The sequence below is a fragment of the Echiichthys vipera genome (assembly GCF_963691815.1).
Source record: "Echiichthys vipera genome assembly, chromosome: 21".
Lineage (NCBI taxonomy): Eukaryota > Metazoa > Chordata > Actinopteri > Perciformes > Trachinidae > Echiichthys > Echiichthys vipera.
The window spans coordinates 1,400,512-1,426,028 of NC_139846.1; the positions used below are offsets into that span (position 1 = coordinate 1,400,512).

At 41.6% G+C, this 25,517-nt stretch overlaps 1 protein-coding gene across 1 annotated transcript in view; it reads left to right on the forward strand.

The window, feature by feature from the left end:
• Positions 1-24,911, forward strand: part of tgfbr1b (transforming growth factor, beta receptor 1 b) — a 67,338-nt gene extending 42,427 nt beyond the window's left edge. The window contains exons 4-9 of the mRNA XM_083936239.1: positions 602-832; positions 2,777-2,944; positions 4,758-4,914; positions 8,734-8,858; positions 9,019-9,149; positions 19,753-24,911. Of these exons, the coding sequence (XP_083792365.1) occupies positions 602-832; positions 2,777-2,944; positions 4,758-4,914; positions 8,734-8,858; positions 9,019-9,149; positions 19,753-19,878 (938 nt within the window). The 3' untranslated portion in view covers positions 19,879-24,911. The remainder of the gene's footprint in view (positions 1-601; positions 833-2,776; positions 2,945-4,757; positions 4,915-8,733; positions 8,859-9,018; positions 9,150-19,752) is intronic.
• The last annotated feature ends 606 nt before the right edge of the window (positions 24,912-25,517 follow it).

The following is a 25,517-nucleotide window of genomic DNA, read 5'->3' on the forward strand; positions in this document are numbered from 1 at the left end:
TTTTAACACAACAACCAATTATCAACCAATTATAAGTTTGAACATTAAATATCTTGACTTTGAAGAGTATTCAATTGAATATAGGTTGAAAAGGATTTCCGTTCTGTTTTTATTTACGTTTTACAACATCCCAACTTCATTGGAATTGGGGTATGTATTCATTTTCACTGTCCCTTTTGAAATGAAGTAAACTCAAACGTTTTTTTACAGCTTTTTAAATGTTTTTTTTTAATATAAACATATGTTTATTGATTTCTAACAAATCACATCACAGTACATTCAAACAAAGCATAAAACAATTAACGTAAAGCAAAACAAAAACCCCCACCCAGAAAAACACAAAAAGGGTAACGACATTACATAAATGGGACATTAAAATAGCTTAGCATCATATGGCTAACACAAAAGTTACATTGGCATTCCTTGTGAATAGATCACTTTAATAATTCCAGAGTTTCCCCCAGTTCACAGTTCTCCAAGAATGAAGGAAAGGGGTTCCAGATCTCATTAAATTTGGCTGATTTCTTTTTCATTGTGTGTCTTAATTTTTCTAGGACAAGGCATGCTGATAAATGTTTTATTTTTGTTTGTTTCTCACCAGGCCTGCCACTTCTGGTCCAAAGGACTATAGCCAGGACCATCATCCTCCAGGAGAGCATCGGGAAGGGCCGTTTCGGGGAGGTGTGGCGGGGTAAATGGCGCGGTGAGGAGGTAGCTGTGAAGATCTTCTCTTCCCGCGAGGAGCGCTCCTGGTTCCGCGAGGCTGAGATCTACCAGACCGTGATGCTAAGACACGAGAACATTCTGGGCTTCATCGCTGCTGACAACAAAGGTGAGAAAGATCCAGAAGATAAGACTGTATTTGTACCTGGGGTTAGGGTTAGCATACAGTGCAGAAGAATAGAACAAGACTGGAGTCAGCAGGAACTTAACATGAATAATTAACACAAAGAAAATAATGAAAATAGGTTACACAATTGTGAGGCAAATTAAAGTGCCATCAAAGAATCCCGATTGAGTCAAGAGTATCGGTTCCAAACCCTGTGAATGAGATCTTCATAAGACTGAGCTGTGTGGCCTGGTGGAGTTGTGTTTGTGGTGCAGTGTTCACCGTGAATGGACTAGCTGCTAGACAAAGTAACAGTTCAGTGAAGGCTAAGCACACATTACCACACAGTCTAAGAGCACACACACACACACACACACACACACACACACACACACACACACACACACACACACACACACACACACACACACACACACACACACACACACACACACACAGGATGGCTGGGGCCCTTGAGCAAATGGGTTTTTTGTGTTCATTACAGTTTGACCGATATGTTTTGCAGGTTGCTATCTATATGTGGTATGTAGGGTATGATGTAGTAACAGTGACACTGTCTTGTGTTTGAAAAAACATTGATTAGAACTCTATAATGTGTGTCGTGTCATGAACGGTACAGAGATAACACACAAAAGAGAGGGCCCAATGCAGACACAGAAACGGAATAAAAGTACAAACAAATATATAGCACAATAACATTAATGTATTTAATGTGCTGAAGAAGTGTAATAATCAGTATACTGTATATACATATGTTATTTACCACAGCAATAAGGTGCTGGAATAAGCAAGAAAATTAACATTGAAAAGTGTTTACATTTTGCTTGTAAATTCAATTACAAGTCATGGAGAAAATAGTCATTGTCAGCAGTAATCCAGTGATTGTTGTCTGCACACATCCATGATTCCAGTACAGACAGGAACTGTAGTAGCTAATGCAGAGTTTTAAATAGTGCAGATTTAATGTAAATGTAGGATTATAAAAATAACAGGATGAAGTTAACCTATAAGAATCATCTTGCAAAATATTTTTTATTCACTGACCTTAATCATGGTGGGTATGAAAATCTCAAAATAAATGTATTTTATGAGAAAATAAGAAGAGTAACAACATTCATTACAGTAGTTTGTTTTAGTTTAGTTTTACACCATGAGTCAGTTTTGTGTTCAGTGTTCACAATGTCCCATAAATATTGTTGTGGAACACGTCTGTCACTCCATAGACAGGTATTTGTGTTGAAAACTGAACATACAGGCCAAAACATCCCAGTATGTTTCATTTCCACTCTTTTTCTCATAAAACTGTCACAGAACTTCCAGGTGCATCTAAAAAATTTGAATATTGTGAAAAGTTGGTTTTGTCAGTCATTTCAGAAAGTGAAAATTGTATTCTAGACTCATGACATCGTCTACCTGAGACAATTTCATTTTCACACTGCATTTCATTTGTAAATCAACCTCCCAGAGGCTGGAGGAAGAGTGGAGAGGCTCAGAATCAAGGTTGTTGAAGTCCAGTGTGAAGCTTCCACAGTCAGAGATGATGTCATCTGCTGCTGTAGGTCCACTGTGTTTTATCAAGTCCAAATTCAAAGCAGCCGTCTACCAGGAGATTTTACCAGAAAATTAAAACAAAAATGGCATGGAGTATTTCAGTTTGTGTAATGGATTTAGATGAGAATGTCACTTTCGAATTACATTATGGAAAACAATGACTTTCCACGATATTCCAATTTTTTGAGATGCACCTGTATATTCCACAACAGATGGCATATCTGAGCAACTTGAACTCAGTGATGACGGCACTAAGTCATAAGAAAAAATCAGTCCCACTTGTGGAGATAAGTTCTTCCTGGAGGTGCAAAACAGGGACAAAGTCACCTTAATATTTAACCATTTTTGTCTTCTTGCTCAATTTCCTGTCTGTAGATAACGGGACATGGACTCAGCTGTGGCTGGTGTCCGATTATCATGAACACGGCTCCCTGTTTGACTACCTGAACCGCTACACCGTCACTGTGGAGGGCATGATCAAACTGTCCCTGTCCACAGCCAGTGGCCTCGCCCACCTCCACATGGAGATAGTGGGAACACAAGGTGAGACAAACACAAACACACACACACACACACACACACACACACACACACACACACACACACACACACACACACACACACACACACACACACACACACACGTTCCAGACACGTACTATTGCATGCCTTCCAAATACTTTAACTTAGATTTAGTTAAATTATTTTGGTAGTTTTTTGCTGCCATTGCTCTGTTAAATTGTGAATGTTTTTTTGGTCAGTCAGCTGTTCTAACACCTCACTGACACAGGCATGAGGTGGGACGTAAGCGCTGGCCAGAATAAACAAGGAAAACTCTTGCAGTGAATAGTTAAGTAGCTGTTAAAATCTAATGCAAATCCAATACAGAGCTGCTGCCCCTCCCACTTAAAGCTCTGCAAAACCTTCTGTTTGAGTGAAAAGCGTCTCTCCACGACACATAAGTAGTTACTCCACCCAAGTGAAAGTACATCAGTAACTGTTTGGCTAACTACAGGATTTGTTCCCCTTTGCTGAAGTGGAACTGTAAATTAGTGTATCAAAGTGGCTTCAGTTCGGTATAATGTGCTGTCGTAGCATGTATCTGATCCCTGAAGTTGGGATTGAGACCAAAATCAGCTCGGGGACTGCGTTGGTGTGGGCAACCAGATTTTCATTACACAGACTCTTGAGGACCTTTGCAGCTAGTTGGATTCAGAAAGAATGGTTATTATCAGTTTATTCTTCTACTTACCCATAGTCCATCCGTGTATTTGTAAACTGATAGAAAGTTATGTCACTAACTGATAGATGAGAGTAGCACATAAATCCACACCCCCATTCCGGTGAAAACAAACTGCTGCCTTTGACTGGCAGTAAATACTAATCCCGCCATTATCTGTCCTGATTTTGCCTATTTTACCTTAACCGGCCTGGAAACCTCCGGCAATGGCTAACGTTATTCAGGCAGACTGCTATATTACGTTGTTGCAGAGCGATGGTTTTTATATGGATAAAATTTAAAGAGTTTAGTGAATGTTTGTCCAGTTTACTGGAGGAGAAGTGGGTAAAGGAGCCACTCAGTGTCCAGAGGTGACATCCCCACACATTTACTCTACCTCACTGAATCCGCAGGTAATGCAGAACTATGACATCGATCCCTTTCTCTGTGGTTAAGACACTGTTGTTTTAGTTTAGCTCTGTGAAACAAAACAAAACAGCCAAGGCTTTGTCCACCTACGGTTAAATGATCTTTCTCTCTCTGACACACACACTCACTGCATCTTTCTTCCATCATTCTGTCAATAAATATGGAAATGTTACTTGTATATCCTTACATGTATTCAAATGTATTTTTATAAACTCTGTACTCACTCCTGTTTTTTATAGTAGCACCTACAGAACACTCTTCTTTGTTTTCACCGACGAGAGGGTGTGGCCTTTTACATGGCAAAGGGTCACTGTCTTCTATAATGTAGCTGGGAACACCAAGATGGCCGTATCAGTTTTGGAATAATGGAGATGCATATGTGTGGCTACAAATGAGTGTGAATACAAATGTATTAAATCTGGATTGTGGAAGGGGTCAAGCATGCTACGTAACTTCACTTTATCTAAATGTATCTTGGTGCTCAGCGTTCATTTCAATTCACACTCCCATTGTTACTAACCAAAATTCAAAAGATGTCGCAACAGAAACTTTAGGTCATACCCAACCCTGGTTCAAAGTAGCAAAGCAAAACCATTATCATCTCCTTTTTCTATCCAATATTGCTATGTAGCTCCGGTATTGAATGCTCAGTTATGAGGTTTCAGTTGCTGCAGGGCTCATGTTGAATGTATGACTCTCTCTCTCCAGGGAAGCCAGCTATTGCACACAGAGACCTGAAGTCAAAGAACATTCTGGTGAAGAAGAATGGGACCTGCTGCATCGCTGACTTGGGTCTAGCTGTACGCCACGACTCAGCCACTGACACCATCGACATCGCTCCAAACCACAGAGTGGGAACCAAAAGGTAACTGCATGCTGTACAGACCCCTAATTAAAGTGCTTGTTGTTATATATCTTTTGACGCAGCTAACAACAACAAACTTTGTATACACAAAGATTGAAAGCACTATTGTACCTCTCTCTTTCTTGACATGTCTAAAACTTTTGACACAACTGACCATGATATACTTAAGCAGAGACTTTTTAATATAGGGAGTCAGCGGTTGGTTCTCTAGCTACCTCACTGATAGGTCTGTGTGTCAATTATGACAAGTACTGCTCTGATGTTCTGTCTGTTAGCATGGCTGTACCGAAGGACTCAGTCTTCGGTCCTTTTCTATTTGCATTTATATAGACAAGTCCAGCGAAGTACCAGAAGTGAACAAGCCACCATTGCTGTGGTAGGTTCTCCCTCCGGTATACGCGTGGTTGAATGGGAGCTGTCACTTGAAATGTACCTTTTCTACAACCGTCGCAAACCTTTACCTCATGAAGAGTGCTTGTAATTTTTTGTAATTTACCTCCACAGCTGATGAACTCAGATTTTGACGTTTACATTGTGGTCATTAGGTTGCCCTAGTTAGAGCAACTTAGGTTATATTTCACAATAACACCACATTGAGTTAATTTACCCTGTGACCACGGCAGCCTTGATAGAGGCATCTAACATGAGCTAGCTAAGCAGTGTTAGCTTAGCTGACAATGCTTTTTCACTGTGTTAAGCTAGGCAGCTGCATGCTGTTCATTGTGAGATTGACGAGTGTGAACCAAAACTGAGCGTCTGTTGCTGTTGGGAACAAAGTCCCCTCTGTTAATATTCTTGATCCACTTCTGGAGAACATCTGCACGCCAATGGAATCCATGTAGACCGTACGGCCTCAGACAGGGGCGCTCTTCATGAGGTAAAGGTTTGAATCCATGTAGACCGTACGGCCTCAGACAGGGGCGCTCTTCATGAGGTAAAGGTTTATGTAGTTATTTCAGTTTCTTTCCAAAGTTGAAGTTTTCACTGCTTTTGGAGCAGCAGAGAATTGCAAAGGTTCATCCTGACTTCCTAGACATTTTCAAAAGTAATGCTGCATAAGAAGTTGGTAAGTAGCAGGTAAAAGTAGAAAAGGTACACTTCTAATGACAGCACACATTATGGAGGGAGACTCCACCGCAGTAATGCCGGCGGAGCTGGATGGCGAAACACAAAGGCGGCTCACCGGATTTGTCTATAAACAACGTGGGTCAAGATGTGACTGATGCTCATGACATGGTTATTTATTCTTTCTGTCAGCCCTTGCAGCAGCCACTGTTTTCTTTAAAATGTGCTTTCAATGTTCAGTACAGAACACCCTGTCACTAAATGCAATCAAGACTAAACTGATGCTGTTCTCTAAATCTAAGAGTAGGCCACAGAATCTCCCTTCAGTAGTCACTCTTGAGGGAACAGTTATTGAAAAAGTCAACTCTTTTAATTCTCTGGGTATTTTAATAGATGATTTTCTCATTTTTAAACCACATGTTGAATGTCTTGTTAAAAGAACTGACACTTAACTATTTATTTCAGAAACAAGTTGTGTTTTACTTTTAATGTAATATATTGCCCGTGTTGGACTATGGGGGTCTCTTATATATGCATGCCCCAGCCAAGGCATTGCATATGCTTGATTCAGTTTTTCATGCCTCCCTTTGATTCATCGCAAATTTTAAGTCCCTTGAAAAGTGGTGTTCCAGTACTCTGTCCCCTCAGACTGGAACAGTTTACAGAATGCCCCAAAATTTCATGAACTGGTTTCCACCACTCTAAATCCATTTTAAAATATCTGGAATCAGTACAATACAGTAAATGATTTTATTCATACTACATCTGTTTGTGTTTGTTGTAATTGCTGTAATGTATTTTGTTCTTTCTGTCTGTGTTGTCTGGAAAAAGAGATTCTTAATCTCAATGGGACTTAACCTGGTTATTTAAAGTTTAAAGTTGTACCCCAAAGGATTTGAGATATCTTGTTTCTAACGGCCTCTGTGGCAGTAAGATGTACCTGCAGGCGAGCCTGTTCTTTCAGAGGCTCCATCTTGTTGTCTTGACGTTCACACTGTGTGGACTCTTTTTTTTTTTTTTTGCTCCACAGACACGGATATAAGAATACTCTGCAAAAAGGCAACAAGTGCTTTCATTAGTGAGTCATATGATCAATCATCATTGTTTTAACTCACTATTTGAAAGATTGAAACCTAAAAGACAAATAAATAGATGAAAATCTTACAGATTATAACTTTAGATAAAGCATGTATTAATTAAACATCGTTTAAAAAAGAGGTGACTATTTCAGCTCTGAAGTTTCTTAGGACTTCATTTCTGTTTCAAAGTCAGTCATCTTGTCACTTCTGGCTAGCCTGTTGTTGCAGAGAATGGAAACCAGGTCTCAGTTGGTGCTCACAGTAGCAGAGATAGCATTGTGTTTTCAGTGGAAGACAGGGCCACTCATGGACCTTGAAACAAATCTTCCCCAACACTCTTCCAATGCAACCACAATCCTTCTGTGCAAGTAATTTCAATTAAATTGTATTTACAGTGCAAAATCATAACAAAAGTTATCTCAGGACACTTTACAGAATAGGTATACCACACTCTATGACTTATTTATGATTTACATAGACCCAACAATTCCCCCATTTAGTACGGTGGCAACGAAAACCTTCCCTATAACAGGCAGGAACGTGGAACCAAACCAGCTCTATGGAGGATGGACATCTGTCTGCACCGGTTGGGTGATGACAGACACAAAGACAGACAGACAGACAGACAGATACACTTGACCAGCGATGCAAGCAACCACAAAAGTAACAGGAACTATAATAATAACTATAGTAATATGAATATGACTTGTATGTTATGGCACTTAATATAGTAGAATAGTAGAAACAACCACAGCTAAGGTGATAGAATATGATAATGATAATAATTATGGTGGTAAACATGATCAATGTTGAGTAGTGGTAATAACAGCGGCGATACAGTGAGACATACCACTGGTGGTGTTTTTATGGCTACACTTTGTTTTTGTCACAAATTTATCAGACTAATGATAGTATATATGAGTAATGCTAATAATAGCAGCAGAAAGCGTCACGCAGGACCACGTCAGCAGGCACCACCACGATCAACAGAGACCTGTGAGACGACAAAGCACAAACCACTCCGGGGAAGGAGTTGAATTAGTGACATGCATTGATGAGACATGGATGATACAGAGAGAGAAAAACGTAGAAAGAAAGCCACTTGGCTCTGCCTTTGCTTCGAGGGAATTCACTCTCCCTTTCCCTTTGTTTGTCTCTGTCCACATGTCTCTTGTTCTGTTTCTCTAGCTGCAGGGTTGGAAAGTGAGCAGGACATTGAGGCCATGGCCAACACTCTTTCTCTTCATCCTATCCACAGTATTATCAGCATAGCTTAAATCCCAATCTGTTTTTCACACTCCCTCCTCTTTTATTATCTTGTTCACGACTTTCTCCTGCCTCCGTGTCTGGGTGGTGGTTTGATGCTGCAGGCATACTCCAGTGCTACTAAATGATTCAATAAGCCTCGGGTCAGTGGAGACAAAAGCTCTGTCCTTGGGTGAAATTCATGTTACATATTGATGATCCCATCCCACCCATGTTTTTTCAACCTTCTATCATACTGCCATACTGCAAGATCAGAATCAGTCCAATAACATTTTATTATGTTTTGTCTCTGCAAATGTAGACACCACCACACACTTCTAGTAGGACATAAGTGATTATTGAGCATGATTGCATGCATGATTTTTGTATTTACATATTTTTTTTAACAGCCTATTATCTTTCTTCTCAGGTATATGGCTCCGGAGGTCCTGGACGACTCAATAAATATGAAACACTTTGAGTCTTTCAAGCGAGCTGACATTTACGCCATGGGCCTGGTCTTCTGGGAGATTGCCAGCCGCTGCTCTATGGGAGGTGAGGATCAAATGAGAGGAGGTGAATCACTGGCTGAATGATGGAGGAAGTGAAGGATGCATGGAACATAAGATGATGATCAGACTGACTGATGATTGCTTGTAGCATGCAGACAACTTAATGTAAGCCAGAGTATTTTAATCTCATGTTTTTCTGTCAGGCATCCATGAGGATTACCAGCTTCCCTATTACGACTTGGTTCAGTCAGATCCATCAGTGGAGGAGATGAGGAAGGTAGTTTGTGAGCAGAAGCTCCGGCCCAACATTCCCAACCGCTGGCAGAGCTGTGAGGTAGGACTTGAGCAACTGTATCTGAGTCTAATAGTGCTTTTTGACCATTGGACCAAGGACTAGGAACCTCCTGAAGAACTTTGACCACAGCCTACCACTTCATGCATAAAACAAGGAAGTACTCTACTATCAATTTATGACCATTTTAGTATGAGGAGAATATTTTCTGATATAGTTGGGCTTTGATTTTGGCTTCCTGGCTCTTTTTTGAAAAAGGCAGAGAAACATAGACATTAATGAGAGCCAGCGGCCATACTGGACTGTGGCTGCAGACGTGTGTTGAGTTTGCATGTGCAAAGAGAGAGGGACAGGGAGGCCACACTGTGAATGAGAAAGCAGTTGAATGGAAGAAATTAGACGTTAGTTTCTGATTGTTTCAGTGTCTTTTAAGATGAAACGGATGGGCACACACACTGCACTGCAGGCTGAGTAAGTGCCTAAGCTTGACAGGTCAACAATGGGCTGAAGTACCCAAATATTTCTTATGTTTTTTTCCAGGGAATTAAAGCCTCAAAACTTTGCAGTCAAAAGTCACTATACCTCTCATTCAAGAGTGTTTCAGGGAGTTTTCCAATTCTGTTTTCCCATTATGGTGTCAGTGGTGAGACTATAGGGTTCAATTCACCCATCTGATTTCCACCATTTGCATACACAGTATATGCCTTGAACTTCCGTCGCATGGAAGTTTTCCTCATCCACTAGCTATCAATCATTTATTACACTTCACCTAAAGAAGCTCAATGCTACTACATGTCTGAAAATGGCATGACATGAATAAATCATTTTCGCCATTTGACTATGGGGCTGTCCACACCGAGATGCATTTTGCTGTACCCGCAAAAGTTTTTTATCGTTTTGGCCAATCATCCACATGGATGCAGTGTTTTGGGAGCCTGAATATGTTATTTTGTGAAAATGGGTCCCAGAGTGGATGCATCTCATAATACCACCCTTGCCTTTTTGTCTGGGGCGCTAATCTGCATATTTTGTGAAGCGATGGATGTCATCGCCCCCACCTCACTACACTAAAGCCTTCAACCTCTAGCCCTCCTCCCTCTTACCCTGCGACGTCACGTAACAACAACACAAAAGCAACAAAACTACACAAACAATTCCATTCTCGTTCTTGATCTTGCACTCGCCATCTTCATCTTCTTTTTGTTGTTGTGTTGGGTTTGCATACTGCGCGCAAGCTCAATGCTCATACTCATCCCTTCTTCTCTATTGTTGGTGTATTTCTGTGGCAGAGTTACAGCTCCACATAAAGGCCTGGCATGTTTACTACAGCGTTACAATGGTTTCGTGTGTGGACGGAATACTTTTTAAGACGAACCAGATTTTCGAACTGAGTGGCGCATCTACTCAGGGGGGCACATTCCCAAGGAAGCAATCACTCTGCTAGGAGGAGGAGAAAGCATGTGTGTTGAATCTGGTGCAGTCTCTGGGTTCAGTTTGAACAGTATTGTACTCACACACACACACACAGGCACACACACTTGTGATATCAGTTTGTTTGCTGTGTTGGGAGTCATTACAATAATCTAATCTTGTCCATGTAGATTTAGGCTGCAGCAGCAGCAGCATCATGGTGTGAGAATGGATGCATGAATGGATGAATGGATCTTTATTAATCTTTTAAATGTAATCCTTGATATCATTATATTAAGAACAGCACACCTAATGTTACTTTTTGCCAGCATTGTGTACCAGGAACTGTTGAATGTATTTTCATATTGTTAGTGATTTTCTATAAGCCATTTGTTAGGGGTTGAACCACACGTAGAAAACCACAGAAACACAGCAAATCCATTTTGAAAAGGAGATACGATATCTGCCACTGGCTGCAGACCAACACCTGTGGCTAATGGTTAGCTACGATGTGATAGGATTCAACGTAGGTAGGCACTATCGGTGAAATGCTATCAGTTAGCTGCACCATATCCCGCTGTGAAGCCTAATGCAGTGAAGAGGGACATTTGTCATGCCCTTGTGAATGGGAAATGGACTTGTAATTATATAGCGCCTATCTAGTCTTCTAACCATTCAAGGTGTTTTTACACTTCTTGTCACTTGGTCAGATGAAAATATTCAAAAACAGTTGGATAAGACGCACAAAAACTCAGAGGTCTATGGAAAGATTTGTAAACAAAGCGACGCATCGCGATGACGTCAATCAATGCGTGTGACGTGTTACGGCGTGATGACGTATATGGAGGCAAGAAGTATTCCGCCGAGGCCCAGGTAGTGTGAGTACAAACGGGCCTGGCCCACGGGGGGAGAAGGAGGGGGGGGACAAGCACCCTAAAGCACAGGGCACGGTACGGATGGACAGTTTAAGTGCGCCCTAAGTCAAGTTGCATGGTAGTAGATCCAGCTCCTTTGACCAGTCTCCACATCTTGGCTGTTCAAACCAGACTTCTTTATAAACACAGACTCTCTTAACTCTGCTGCAAGCACACACTTCTTAAAGAGCGTAAATGCTAGAACAAACCCTGATCACCTTATGTTAGAACTCACATTATGTTGTATATTTTGACATTAGCCAGCATCCAGATACAGTAGCTGGCATATTATTTTTTTATCTAAAATGGATCCATCTTCTGAAAATAGAAAGTCCTGCACGCTCGGACATTGAAACAAGTGCCATGAAGGAGCTTTTTGGTAGGAAACACAAAGGTTCAGAAAAGAAGAAAGGTCCAAGGCATTCTTCTTGCAAATATGTAAAGATTATTTATTCAGATGCTTTTTGATGCAAGCAGGTGAAATTCTAAAAGCATTGACATTGCTTTTACATTCAGTCCCTGTGTGGTGGTGAGCTCAGCACACACTTTCCCCTTTAGCAGTTATAAGAATATTGCAAACACCTGAACAAAAAGCCACTGAACTCACAGGTAACACATACATATAGTACGTATGACCACTAGGTGGCACTACATAATTTATTTATTATTATAAGTTATATAAAAAGTTTCTCTCTGCAATAATAATTCCAGTCCAGCGCTACCCCAAATGTTCTGTGCTGTGGGCTTTATAGAATTGCTGTGCTATAGAGTAATACAAATGAGCTTTTCTGGGGAGGTATCATGAATGGAGTGTGGACTGGTGGTTGGAGAGGTGCCAGTTCATCTCCTGGGCACTGCCGAGGTGCTGTTGAGCAAGGCACCGAACCCCCAACTGCTCGGGGCGCCGGTCACTGGCAGCCCCCTCGCTCTAACATCTCTCCATTGGTTGCATGTATATAGGTCCCGCTGTGCATGTGTGTGTAAAATCAAAAATAATAAAGTGAAAATTGAATTTCCCCATTCGTGGGACTAATAAAGGAATTCTTCTTCTTCTTCTGATTGAATGTTCATGCTCAGAGACTCTCTCTGTCTTTGAGTCATCTCTCCGTCTGGCCACAGCCACCACTTAATGAAGAAAGTGATTTCATTCCTTTTGTCATGGTTTTTCTGATGCATGTGGTGTGGTGCTTATGTTATAAATGGTGATATATTATTATATCTTTTTCCACAAAACATCAATGTTTTGTGATTATTTTTTTTATTATTATCCCTTTCTTGCTTTAATACATCTTATAGACCTAGTAGTCAGTCATACAGTATATCCTCACCTCAGAGAGGATCCTGAGAAATCACCCTCAAAACATGCAGTAATGAGACCCTTCTGAGCCTCAGGCAGCATATTGATTTAAATCCTGCACCTGTGGTTTGTTTCTCCAGTGGTGGTGGCATTGTCTCACAGAACATCTGATCAGCATACATATAGATTGCATATACATTTTTTCTTTAATTAGTTTTTATTATGATTTTCCAGGTCCATACAGTCAATGAAAATACATCATACTGCTCATTTAGCCATCTGTAAATGTACAATTGTAGCCCTCGGTAAAGTATCCCTGACTCAGTAAGCAGTAAAAAAGCATGCAAGGACCCACAGGCATTCACACATCCAGAATATCCAGAATATATACATATACATTTTTTGCATTGCAAAACTTAATAGAAATATTTGGGGGAAGAAGAAAAGGACACAAAAATCCCCTTTAGACAAATGATGGTCGTATTGGTGTGACATACGTTGTCCATACACTCCTCATATTGCACTTAATGGCACTGTTGTAAATAGCGGTAGAGGTTGTCGCACTAGAGCTTTTAGTGTCAACCTGTTTGAAGTATTCTGCTGCTTATCTGAAACTTTGAATCCAAATGATCAAGCCATTCATTTTTTATTTTACTTACCAACTCCTCCTCGGCTTCTTTCCTCTTGTTTGTGTGTCTGTGTTGGTGCTGCATGCGGGACGTGTGTGAGTGAGTGGGTAGGGGAAGGGCTGGTATTGGTTTCACTCAGAGGAAGGCAAAATTGTGTGAGGGACTGACAGGAAGAGGATCAATAGGCTCAAAGAAAGAAATGTAACGTTAACGCTGTATGAATTTTCTTTTTTTCAAAGATTTTTTTTGGCGGTTTTCAAGCCTTTTATTAGATAGGACAGACAGGAAATGGGATGAGAGAGAAAGGGGGAGACCTGGCAGCGGCTCTAACCACTGTGCCACCGGCCGCCACACGCTGCATAAATCTTGATATACACGTCATTCTCTACATTCTCTAACCTATATCGTGTTTTAAATATATCGATATCATTTAAAAACCAGCCATCAGCCATAAATTGAGGTTACATCCAGTAACTACTATTTTTCTTTTCTTTTCTGATTATATTCTAAAATTTCTTTTGAGCCATAGACTTTGCCCAGCACTCACAGTTCAATTCATACTGCTGGGGACTGAGATAGATAGATAACTTTATTTATCCTCAAGATTTAAAATATTATATTACAATATACTATGTGGATTTTAAGGTAGAAAGAGAGAGAAAGGTGCATTTTTAATTACAGTGGTAGGATTTGATTGAGGAAGCACTATTTTCATTATAACAATAAGAACAATAAGACAACAATAAGAACATTTTAAACACTTCTATTTTACACTGTATGAACAGTGAACACAATTTTCCTGTGCCCATGCACATACTTGCGTGCATATACATTTAGTATCCAACTACCAAGAGTTACTGGAAATAACAGTTGATTCCAATTAATGAAGAATTGTTTATTTCACGATCAATATAAACAACAATGACCACAACCATGAACCATGTAAAAATAATGGTTGTTCCCCCTGTATATTTGTTAAACTCTCACTGCTATTTTCTCTTATTCTACTGTGCATTAACACTAACAACTGAAATGTTCCCATTTGGATCCTGGTGACTAAATGTGATCAAATAAGACTTCACTCCGGGTTTGAAATGGGTCTATTATAGGATCCTTGACAGAAATAAAGTTCCCACTGTCTAATCTACTCTCTAATCTACCTGAGGAATGGAGGCCTGGAATGTGTTGACTGTCGGGACACGAACACGGGTACTTTTGAAAACGTGTGTTTCTCTGCATTTTAATCCACATGTTACCGCAGTTGTGGGCTCCTTAAACCGGAGTTTTTTGTAGCCGCAGTCCAGGGTGAACTTTTTTGAAAAGTCCGGTTTCAGCAGTCATGTGTGGACAGGAAAACCGCAATTTCTTGTTAAAATTTGACGTCACACTGTGCGACGGTAAACAGTAAGTTGTATCCATGGAGACGTGTGGAGCACTCTAGACGTGAACAGCTGACAGAGTTGTTGTTATGGAAGATTGAGCCAAAAAAGTTTGCCATTGTTGTTTTTCCGGTATGATTTTTTCCAGCCTTGTGATTGGCTAAAATGGCCTTCCTGGAGTGCTATCGCCACCTACTGCTTTGGCATGTGCATGACATTATTTGAGGCGGACTTTGCTGTTTCATCTCAACAGATATATTTTCTTATCACAACGGTGGTGTGGATGGGAATTTTTTTGTAACTGAGGGCCATAGAAGTTCGGTTTCAAAAATACCTATGTTTATGACTAGACCTGAATGAGCACTGAAGGAAGTTTGTAGATGAAGCACTGGCATTCCAGCAGATAGGCACTGTGAAATGGAGGCTGAGACACAGACATTTTTCTGATAAATACCAGGGGAGACGTAAAGGAATTAGTGTGAACTCTAGAGGCTCTCACCCCATTTCAAAGCCTATGTGCAGATTCAATAGGACGTTACCACTATAGTGAGGAAAGAGTCATCCACATTTCTCAGAAAAACAAGATTAAACTGAGCAATGATAAAGTAATAATAACACAAGGACAAAGGCATATTTGTGAAAAAATGTGTAATTTCTAGGTCTGGATACAGTAAGTATGGAAAAAGGGAAAAGAGAATGGAAAAATGTTTGTGTTGTTTCCAGACTATTATCTCACTTTCTAAAATAAAATATAGTAATATATACAAATCAAAACAACTTTACTAAAGCAACATAGCCGACCTGTAGATGATATGAAACTATTCAAGCTGGCTGTAGAACGATGTCGGGTTACCCTGGTTACGTACCGCGATACGTGTCAGCTACATTTTATTTATGATTTATTTTTATTTATTCTTGTTTTATTTATTTACAGTATGTTTACTCCATTCAAATGAATCACAGACTTGTGTTTTCTTTTGTAGTTCCTGGTTAATTGTCCACCTCTACTGTTCCTGTCTGTAGGGGTTGAAGGTTCACAGTTACTAATTTCACTCTTTAATCATTTAGCTTGAATAATATGCTGTGCTTTGAACAGAGTTCATTCACTTATATGAACAATACGTACATAAAAATGTCTTGTCATTACTTGGCAACATAATGGCATACATAGTCAGAATTTAACACACATGGTTAAAGTTGGATTTAAAACCATTTATTTACAAAAGCATCTAACAATTGGTATTCAGATGTTTAATATTAATATAGAAATTTGAGTCTGGAAAAGTGTGGAATTTAGAAATGGAAAATGTGTAGGAATCCTGTTTAATGGGAAAAACGGGAGAACAAACATGAAAAAGTATCTTCAAGTTGAGTTGTATATCACCTGAAATGTCCTGCTTTTGATGCTGACAACAAAGGCACAAGTGATGCTGCTTAATGTACAGATTAAGTGAATCTGAAAACTTTTCTCTTTTTAATGCTTTCAATCATGAAAAAGAGTAATTCATGGACAATATACAAAAACACCCAAAAGCTGAGTAATTTAGTAAATACTGGACATCCTATCCAAACCTCTGCACAGTCGTCTAAAAGCCTGTAGAATAAAATATAATGGGGCCAAGAATTGAGCCTTGAGGAACCCCACACTGTCGGTGTCAGGGTCATAAAAATTCCATCATTATGTTTTTTATTAGTTTTTTAATGATATTTTAGTGTTTCATTTTCATCCATTTATTTTTATTCATTAACATACAGAGCAAGTTTATAGACTATACATTTGTAAGGAAATAGAGAGGAAAGATGAACTGAGTTCCTGACCGCCGTACCTTTTCATGTCAGACTTCAAAAACAATTTTGATTAATTTTTTAACGCGGTGCCAGCGGAGGACACTATAAACAATTCTGCAATTGGGCCATCACAGTTATTGGAAACTTTGGACACTCCGCTGCTTTGATATCAGTAATATCTGATCTCGTCTCGGTCGGGTGTCCACTGCCGAGTGGGCGCATCTGCACAGCGTTTTGGGTGCGAGACCGCAGGAGTCATTAGCATGGGGTTTAAATCCCAAATATTGCCAAGTAGGTCTTTTGCTTTTCGCTTTGATACCATATCCTCTGCCCTCAACTTGTCAGTAAACTCTTGTCCTGATACTCTACTGATGCTATTTGTAGAAGACACTTTCAGTTTAACCGGACAGGGTATGAATTAAAGTCACAGTGGATCACCGTCAGCATTCAGCCTTCAGATGATTCTGTCATTGTTAAAAAAAAATCCTGTCAATGACAGAAACTATTCAGTTAATGCCACATGTGCCCACTTATCATGGTAAATTCAAGATGGCGCCGCGGATGGCTGCCTTGATTTGTTGGTGCGCTTTGTTTTGTCTTGTTTTGTTTGTAAACAGTGTTTTTTGTCTGGATTCACAGCTGTCTTTCACCAGAGAACAGCTCATGAACATTCGGGTAACAACTCAGCGGGATTTGTTTCCCGAATTTCTGGCTCCCACATCGGTTCTGGTGAACTTTTTAGTCCAAGGTGCCCTCGCCTTTATAACTTTACGCCGTCGCAGGGGGAAACGAGCCGGTGCGCTCGTGCGCCTTCGCCAGAGGGGAAGACGCACGCCGCTACCTGGAATATTTCTCTCTAACGTGCGCTCACTGGGCAATAAAATGGACGAACTTCAGCTTCTGTTGAGGAGAGACAAGGACTTTAATTCATCCTCTGTTTTGTGCTTCACCAAGTCATGGCTGTGTGAGAACATCCCGGACTCTGCGCTACAGCTGGATGGATTCCTGCTTCACCGAGCGGACCGTGACACGTGGCTCTCTGGCAAAAGAAAGGGTGAAGGTATCTGTTTCTACATCAACAGCGGCTGGTGCAATGACGTAACGGTGATACAACGGCACTGTTCTCCCCTCCTGGAAACTTTTATTATTAATTGCAAACCATTCTACTCCCCACGTGAGTTCGCTTCCTTCATTCTGGTCGGTGTTTACATTCCACCGGAGGCCAACGTGCAGGACGCACAGCGCGCGCTCGCCGACCAGATACTGGAAGTGGAGCGGACCAACCTGGTCTCCTTAGTTATTGTCTTCGGGGATTTCAACAAAGGTAACCTCAGTCACGAATTGCCCAAATACAGACAGTTTATAAAATGTGCAACCAGGGAGGGGAACACTCTGGATCACTGTTACGCAACAGTCAGTAACGCCTATCACGCCGTCACCCGCGCTGCACTGGGACACTCTGACCACAACATGATCCACCTGATTCCTGCCTACAGACAACGACTAAAACTCTCTAAACCTGTGGTGAGGACATCAAAGAAGTGGACCAGTGAAGCTGCAGAGGACTTAAAGGCGTGTCTGGACTGTACTGACTGGGATGTTTTCAGGACTGCTTCCACCAGTCTGGATGAGTACACAGAAGCTGTGACCTCATACATCAGCTTCTGTGAGGACTGCTGTGTACCAACACAGTTGAGGTCTGACAAGGAAAGGGCTTTCAAAAGTTGCAACAGAGCAGAGTACAAAGAGGCCAAGTACAGGTTTAGCAGGGCGGTGAGGGACGCTAAACAGCTGTACTCCAAGAAGCTACAACATCAGTTCTCCTCTAACGACTCTGCCTCTGTCTGGAGGGGGCTCAGGCAGATCACCAACTACAAGCCAAGAGCCCCCCCTGCTGCTAACGATCAACGACTTGCCAACAACCTCAACGACTTCTACTGTCGCTTAGAAGATCACCTGGACAGTACTCACACCACCCCCCACCACACTACCCACTAGCTCCAGCCCATCAGCCCTTCTCCCCCCACCACCACAATAGAGACTGTAAACCTCCTACCACCACAGCTGCCCCTCCCCACCCCCCCTCCACCGACACCTCTGTCTGTCCTTGAGAGAGACGTTAACAGGCTCTTCAAGCGACAGAACCCCCGCAAAGCTGCTGGGCCAGATTCCGTGTCGCCATCCTGCCTGAAGCACTGTGCAGACCAGCTGTCTCCTCTGTTCACGGACATCTTCAACACCTCACTGGAGACATGCCGTGTGCCAGCTTGCTTCAAGGCCTCCACCATCATACCAGTCCCCAAAAAACCAGGACCCACTGGATTAAACGACTACAGACCTGTCGCCCTGACCTCTGTGGTCATGAAATCCTTTGAGCAGTGGTCACTGTGGAGTCCTTCCGCTTCCTGGGAACCATCATCTCCCAGGACCTCAGGTGGGAGCCAAACAACAGCTCCCTCATCAAGAAGGCTCAGCAGAGGATGTACTTCCTGAAGCAGCTGAAGAAGTTCAATCTACCGCGGACAATGCTGGTCCACTTCTACACCGCCATCATCGAGTCCATCCTCACCTCCTCCATCACCGTCTGGCACGCTGCTGCCTCTGCCAAGGACAGGTGCAGACTGCAGCGTATCATACGTTCTGCAGAAAAGGTGATTGGCTGTAACCTCCCTTCTCTCCCAGAACTCTACTCTTCAAGGACTCTGAGGAGAGCAGGGAAGATAGCTGCTGATCCCTCCCATCCTGAACACTATCTGTTTGAATCTCTCCCCTCTGGCCGGAGGCTGCGGTCCATCAGGACCAAAACCTCCCGCCACAAGAACAGTTTCTTCCCCTCTGCCATCAGGCTTTGGAATTCTGTTAAAGACACTTAACTGTCATTCGTTATATTAACGACATCTGGAACTCATACGTTATATTAACGTACCCAAATCACAGGTGTTATATTAACACCCCCCTCCCCCCCTTTTTCACTGGACACTTTAACTTGCACATTACCACCTGCACTGGTCATACAAATACAGTCACTTATATTTCATGTATATAATTCAATGCCATATGTTTAGTCTTGCTTGTGTTCATGTTTATATTTATGTAGCCACTGTCAAATCAAGTCAAATTCCTTCGATGAAAATTGTCTGGCAATAAACCTGATTCTGATTCTGATTCTGATTCTAACTCATTGGTCTTGATCAACCCTAACCTCTGTCTTCTCTCTCTCCTCTGCAGGCGTTGCGAGTGATGGCGAAGATAATGAGGGAGTGTTGGTATGCCAACAGTGCTGCCCGACTCACTGCTCTCCGAATCAAGAAAACCCTGTCTCAGCTCAGCCATCAGGAGGGAATCAAGATGTAGACATAACTACCAAACACACACGTGCGCGCACATACACGGACACACCTCTGACTGGCATCTATATTGTTAGCATTACAGCATTATTATCTTCATTATTATTCATCAGCTGTTCCTCCCCTTTGAGTTGAAGGAAAGTAACGCATCAACACACCCACACACACCCTCCTGTGCTCTTTTTTCTGATTCCACTTCATTCATTGATAAACTGATGAGAAACGATGTGTTTGTGTGTTGCACTGGGCTGACATACACACATGAATGAGTGGCTGGATGCATCTAATGAGGGATGGTTGTGCCTAAAGGGGATAAGAGAGGCAGAAAGGAAGCCTCCGCTCATTATCCTCCATCTTCCTTTACTACATTCATCACATGAAGTCTCTGAAAGACCCATTGGGGCAACTGATGTCCATCTCAAGTCCTACCTCCATCACTCAACACACAACCAACCAATAACAGCTCAGACCCCATCAGGTAAACGAAAGGCCAGCCAGGCTGCTGGGAATCACCTGAGAGGCCTCTGAGCTGCCAGAGCTCCACTCTCATCTCCTTTCATCTTTATCATCACCCCCTCATTTGTATATTAGCATTTAATTCTTCTCTTCAGGGTTGAGCTTCTCTTCAGTAGGGCTGCAAGTTGCTCATTTACATCTTTGTATAATGGAAGATGCCCTCCCTTTAGAAACACAAAAATGTGTTAAAGTCCAAATGGAACTTTTGGATTGATCCAGGCCTTGTGATCTCCCATTAGTTTAATTAATGTAACAATGTGCACTGCTCCCACAACTATTAGCGCAGGAGTGAACAGTCCTGTACAGTGAGGAATGCACTCACCCCAGCAGTTTCATATCAACACTTCAGGGAATGGACAGTTAACCTGTTTGCCATTTCTTTGGGTCCAAATCTCAAGACAAGCAGGCGTTTTTCTATGGGAAAATATTTTCCATTGTGCTTATGTGCACTGCACATTTGGCTCAGAATGCTTTGTGAAATATACAGAACATTGGACGTTTGTTTGCTGTTCACCAGAAGCAATTGTTTTCCTTGGTCACTGGTCTACTGCTGGAAAAGGAGCAGCAAAGCAAGCTGCATCCAGGCTTCATGACGTAATTCCTCTTCATTTGTGTCATGAAGCTTAGTGAGGCTGATCATGGCTGTAAGCTATGAGCCTATTTTCAGAGAGTAGAGATGATTGAACAAAGAAAAGAGTTTTGATGTGAAGTTGCAGCCCTACTCTTGAGTCTTGTTATAGTAGGTATTGGGAACTGAAGCTTGGACCTGGGGGTTATGGGGCAGTGTTTAAGCCACCCTGTGGGGTCCAAACAAACAATGGCTTCATCTGTTCTTCATCTTGTTGAGTTTTGAGCAGACTCTATCATCTCTTCAACAATTTTGCACCTGTTTTTCCATTTGTTACTGTTGTATATCCCCGTCTCCCTCCGTATGGTCAGGGATTTGGATTGGTCAGTTTAATTTATTGTGTTTTTTACATTTTCTTTCTTGTGACGGGGGAACCTTTTCGCAAAACTAAACTGGACATGATGACCTCATTCATTTTTGGCGAACATGCTGCAACATATGCAATATACAGTAGATAAATGTATCTATTTTCTATACTCTGCTCTGCTAAACCACAAACAGCAAGAACACCACCAACAACAACAACAATCAGCTGCCACCATGCCTTCCAAGCCAGCTGTTACCGGAAAGTGCCAGTGCTTTAACAACCCAACTCCTCTCATGTCGGCTGCTGTGGAGCCCTTGCTCTTGCGTGTATGCAGCGTGTGCGTGTGCGTCAGAGGAGGCCTGCGGGAGCCATACCAAGCATACAGCAAGCTTGTACTATGCACATCCAAGAAGTAGGGACGGAAAGCAAGGAGGGACAAACACCGCGACCAAGCCGACTTTCTGGTGCCCCCCCCCCCCCCCCCCCCCCCCACACACACACACACACACACGACCACCCCAGAAACAACTCATCGTACAGCTTCTCCTCCTAGTCGACTGAGTCTGGAAACTGTGCTCCAGCACCTCAAACTGTCTTACGTTGAATGATGCCCCCAAAAGCTTGCGGCGGCTTTGGGAAAAAGACATAAAGACTTGTAAGCATTACTGAAGATGCCCTATAAATGTAAACTCTTGGGTTTTTGACTTTTGTTCTTTTCACGCATTTGCGCCATTGAAAGCACAGCAGTGCAAATCAACCTTTCAAGCGTTTTCTTTGTAGGATAATCGACAACAATGAGGTACATTCATTTAAATATAGCAAATGGAGATTTATTAAGCCATAGATTTTCCAGGTTGTGTATTTTCTTTTTTTGTGGCAAGGTGTTTTTCTACTAGAATGTACATTTACGAAAAACAAAAGATGAAAAAATGTGTTAAAAAAAAAAAAGACAGTTTTGTCATTACAGCTTAGCAACCTTAAGGGACCAACACGTAAGAGTCAGGATCTGCTCTTATTTTGTTTTCTTTATTTTGTTTGGTTTGTTTTTAATGAAAAAAATATATATATCATTGATTACTTTGATAAAGGTAGTGTCATTATTCTCTCTAAATGGCAAAAAGAAAAACCTATGTAGCACCTGATTTAACAGTTTTTCTATCGTGTTCTGAAATTGCCATACATCTAAAGTAAATACTTTTGATCTCATTTTACACAGTTGCTTGTGTCGGAGTTCAACCAAGTCCATAATTAAATACAGCTTTTAAATGCTTAAATTGTTAAGCAGTCAGTCCCATAAATCAGATCTGCCAGACCGTGATCTGCTCAAAGAAATCCCACAGAGTCTCTTGATTGTTCAGCAATAAGTGCACTTCTGAACCACTGCAGGGTTTACCTGTGTGGCAGTTTGGATATCCGTGATTCAGTCTGTCTCCATTGTTTCTTTTTATGGATACATAATGTATTGATGTGCTGCTACTTAGATGTTCAGCTGGCTGGTGTAAATCCCGTCAGATTGCCTGAATCTGATCATTCTGTGCCATGTTATTGTGACACAAATCCAGCCCTGTGTCATTTGGTTGGCGGTCGTCTCAAGGAGAGGTATGTTAGAGAGCAGCAGCTCATACACTGATGACTTCACTTGGAAAACTCCATAGTTGAAAGCACCTGTGCCAATCTAACCAATGGCATCAGAGTAACTTGTTCTCTCCACACATAACCACGGTTGAAAATGTATTGATACATATTTTTCCTCTGGTAGAAGTCCAGGTATAAACTGGGAGGAAAGACATTAGTTATTTGACAGGTAGTGATTTGTTTATCAAAAAGTGGTTCTCTATAAACACAAACCTTGTTGATGGAATAACTGGTCATGTAAAATCACATATGGGTTTTTTTTTAAATACAAGCTTTTAAGTCCCTGGTAATGTAATAGCAGAACTAATGCATTCTTCTAAAGGCCCAGACACACCAACCAACATCAAAGAACTAGTGCCCACCAAGGTTGAATGTAGCGTCGCCTGTGTCTCGCCCAAAAAGTGTCACTTGAAGTCAGTCAGACAGAGCTCTAGTGCCCATTACTTTGCAAACAGAACTTTTTGTTCAATTCTTCCAGTTGATATAATTTCATCTCTTTTTACCAGTTCTTGCTTCAGTGGATTGAAGTTTCAAACCAATCACAGCAACAAGAAAATAAAACAAGAGCCGGTGACAAAATCTCAACTCATGGATCACTGAACTTGCTTCTTCCGGAACTTTCAACTGTATCACATGGTGTTCATCAGTTAAAATGAAACCTCGATAACATTTGTTTGATCATATTCACTGAAGCCGACACTCGACAAATCATCCGGTTTTAGAAGGAAGAAGAAAAACGCTCATATACGTGCACCTAGAGCCTGTTTGTTTTGCAAAATCCACCGCACCAGCATCATCCTGTCCACTCAGCGCAGTTCATGAACATACCACCCCCCCCCACCCCCCGTGCATGTTGCAATATCACATGCACACGCCTCAAGCTAGGCATACGCTAAATTAATGTTAGCAGTTGCTATCTATGGGTAAGTTAGCCAGCCTACCTCTGTGTAGTGTGTAGAAGAGACAGGCATAAATATGATGCACACGCACTGAGGGGGAGGGGCGTGAGAGTTTTAAACATTCAAAATTTGACTGAGTCAACTCTATCTGCCAGACTTGCCAACTGCAGCTTTAATATTCAAACGTTCCATGATTCTGCACTGTAGGGCATCAGGGACAAACGGTTCGAACATCTACAGTTCCATGTTAACTTAGGAAATGTCACCTCCTTCAGCATGAAGTCCAGTCGATCATGTTGAGTGGAGGGTTGATATTTGGTGTCTGGACTTTGACCTCATCACTCATCACTAGTAAGTCAACAGTGAGCTCAGCCCAGCAGGGAGCGACTGATTAGACCATGTGTTACAGGCTAAAGCTCCAGATCACATAAGTGGACCTTGAGTTGAGATTGATAAATGTGAAGATACCCTTTCCTTAAATGAACTTAATTTACAATTGCTGTTACATTTCTGAAGAACGAGACACAAAATGATGCTCGTGTAGCTAGGTGAAATTAAACATTTTTTCCTGTAGCCTTTTAAACAGTTTCTAATGTGACACACCCATTTTCATGAAAACCACATCAGTTGTAACAGGCTTTATTCAATGATTCCCTTGTCATCCCTTTAAAAAAAAAAAGAAAATTTCTTTGACAAAACGCGGGCAAGTTATGATATACCACCTGTGTAGTTCCTTTGTTCAGAGTCCTTGTGAATTAAATATTCCTAAATATGTAGAGATGGTCAGCAGTGGCACAATGGTGACATGTTGTAAATATCTTTTGGAGTAAACAAAAGAAGAAAGCTGTCCTGATATCTGAAGGAGGTTAAGTGCATATCGCTGCTATATTGAATACAAAAAGGTGATTATGCTGAATTAAATGTTAAATGCATACAAAAGTGGCCAAATTAGTAGGGAAACTGGGACTTGCTAGAGCCAAGGCATGTTCGGTGTAAGTCATGTGGGTAAGGGGGTAGGGTGGGGGGGCTGCTGTAAACTTTTTTAAGTAAGGCCTGGCTAGTCCTGCTGGCCTTTGGGTGGGGTTTAGACTTAATCGTTTGTGTATTCCATTAGCAGTGGCATTCTCTGGGACATTAGCAACAACAAAAGCTCAACAGCACCTCTGGTATGCCTCTACTAAAACAACCTTCATTCTGTCTTAAAGTCACCAGCAGCCTTGTTCTTTTCAAAACCCAAGATGACTTAACTGTAAAAGGACATGTTTGCACCCAGCTGTTTTTCTCTTGGGGTCTTCAAAGAGCGACCTCTCTGTCCTTGATTTTTACTTGCCTTTCTCTTGTCATTCCATCTTCTCTAAACCACTTAAGGATATCTCCTAACTGCAAGAGCCACACTTCACTGCAGCTGGTTCCCCGGCTTTCCAGGTACGCACCAGGCGAACCGACCCACATCCATTCATGCCCACTTTCTCTTTCTGAACTTGCATCTTGAGGCTGGCGTATGTTTGAAACAACTAGTGCATTGGAGACAATGAGGAGACATTTCTTCAGACATTCATGGTGTTGTGCTCAGTACACACAACAGTTGGGAGAGGAGTTTGTGTTAGTGTGTGATTGTGGCAGCATATAACAGCCTACAGATAGGGCTGGTCCATATGTTC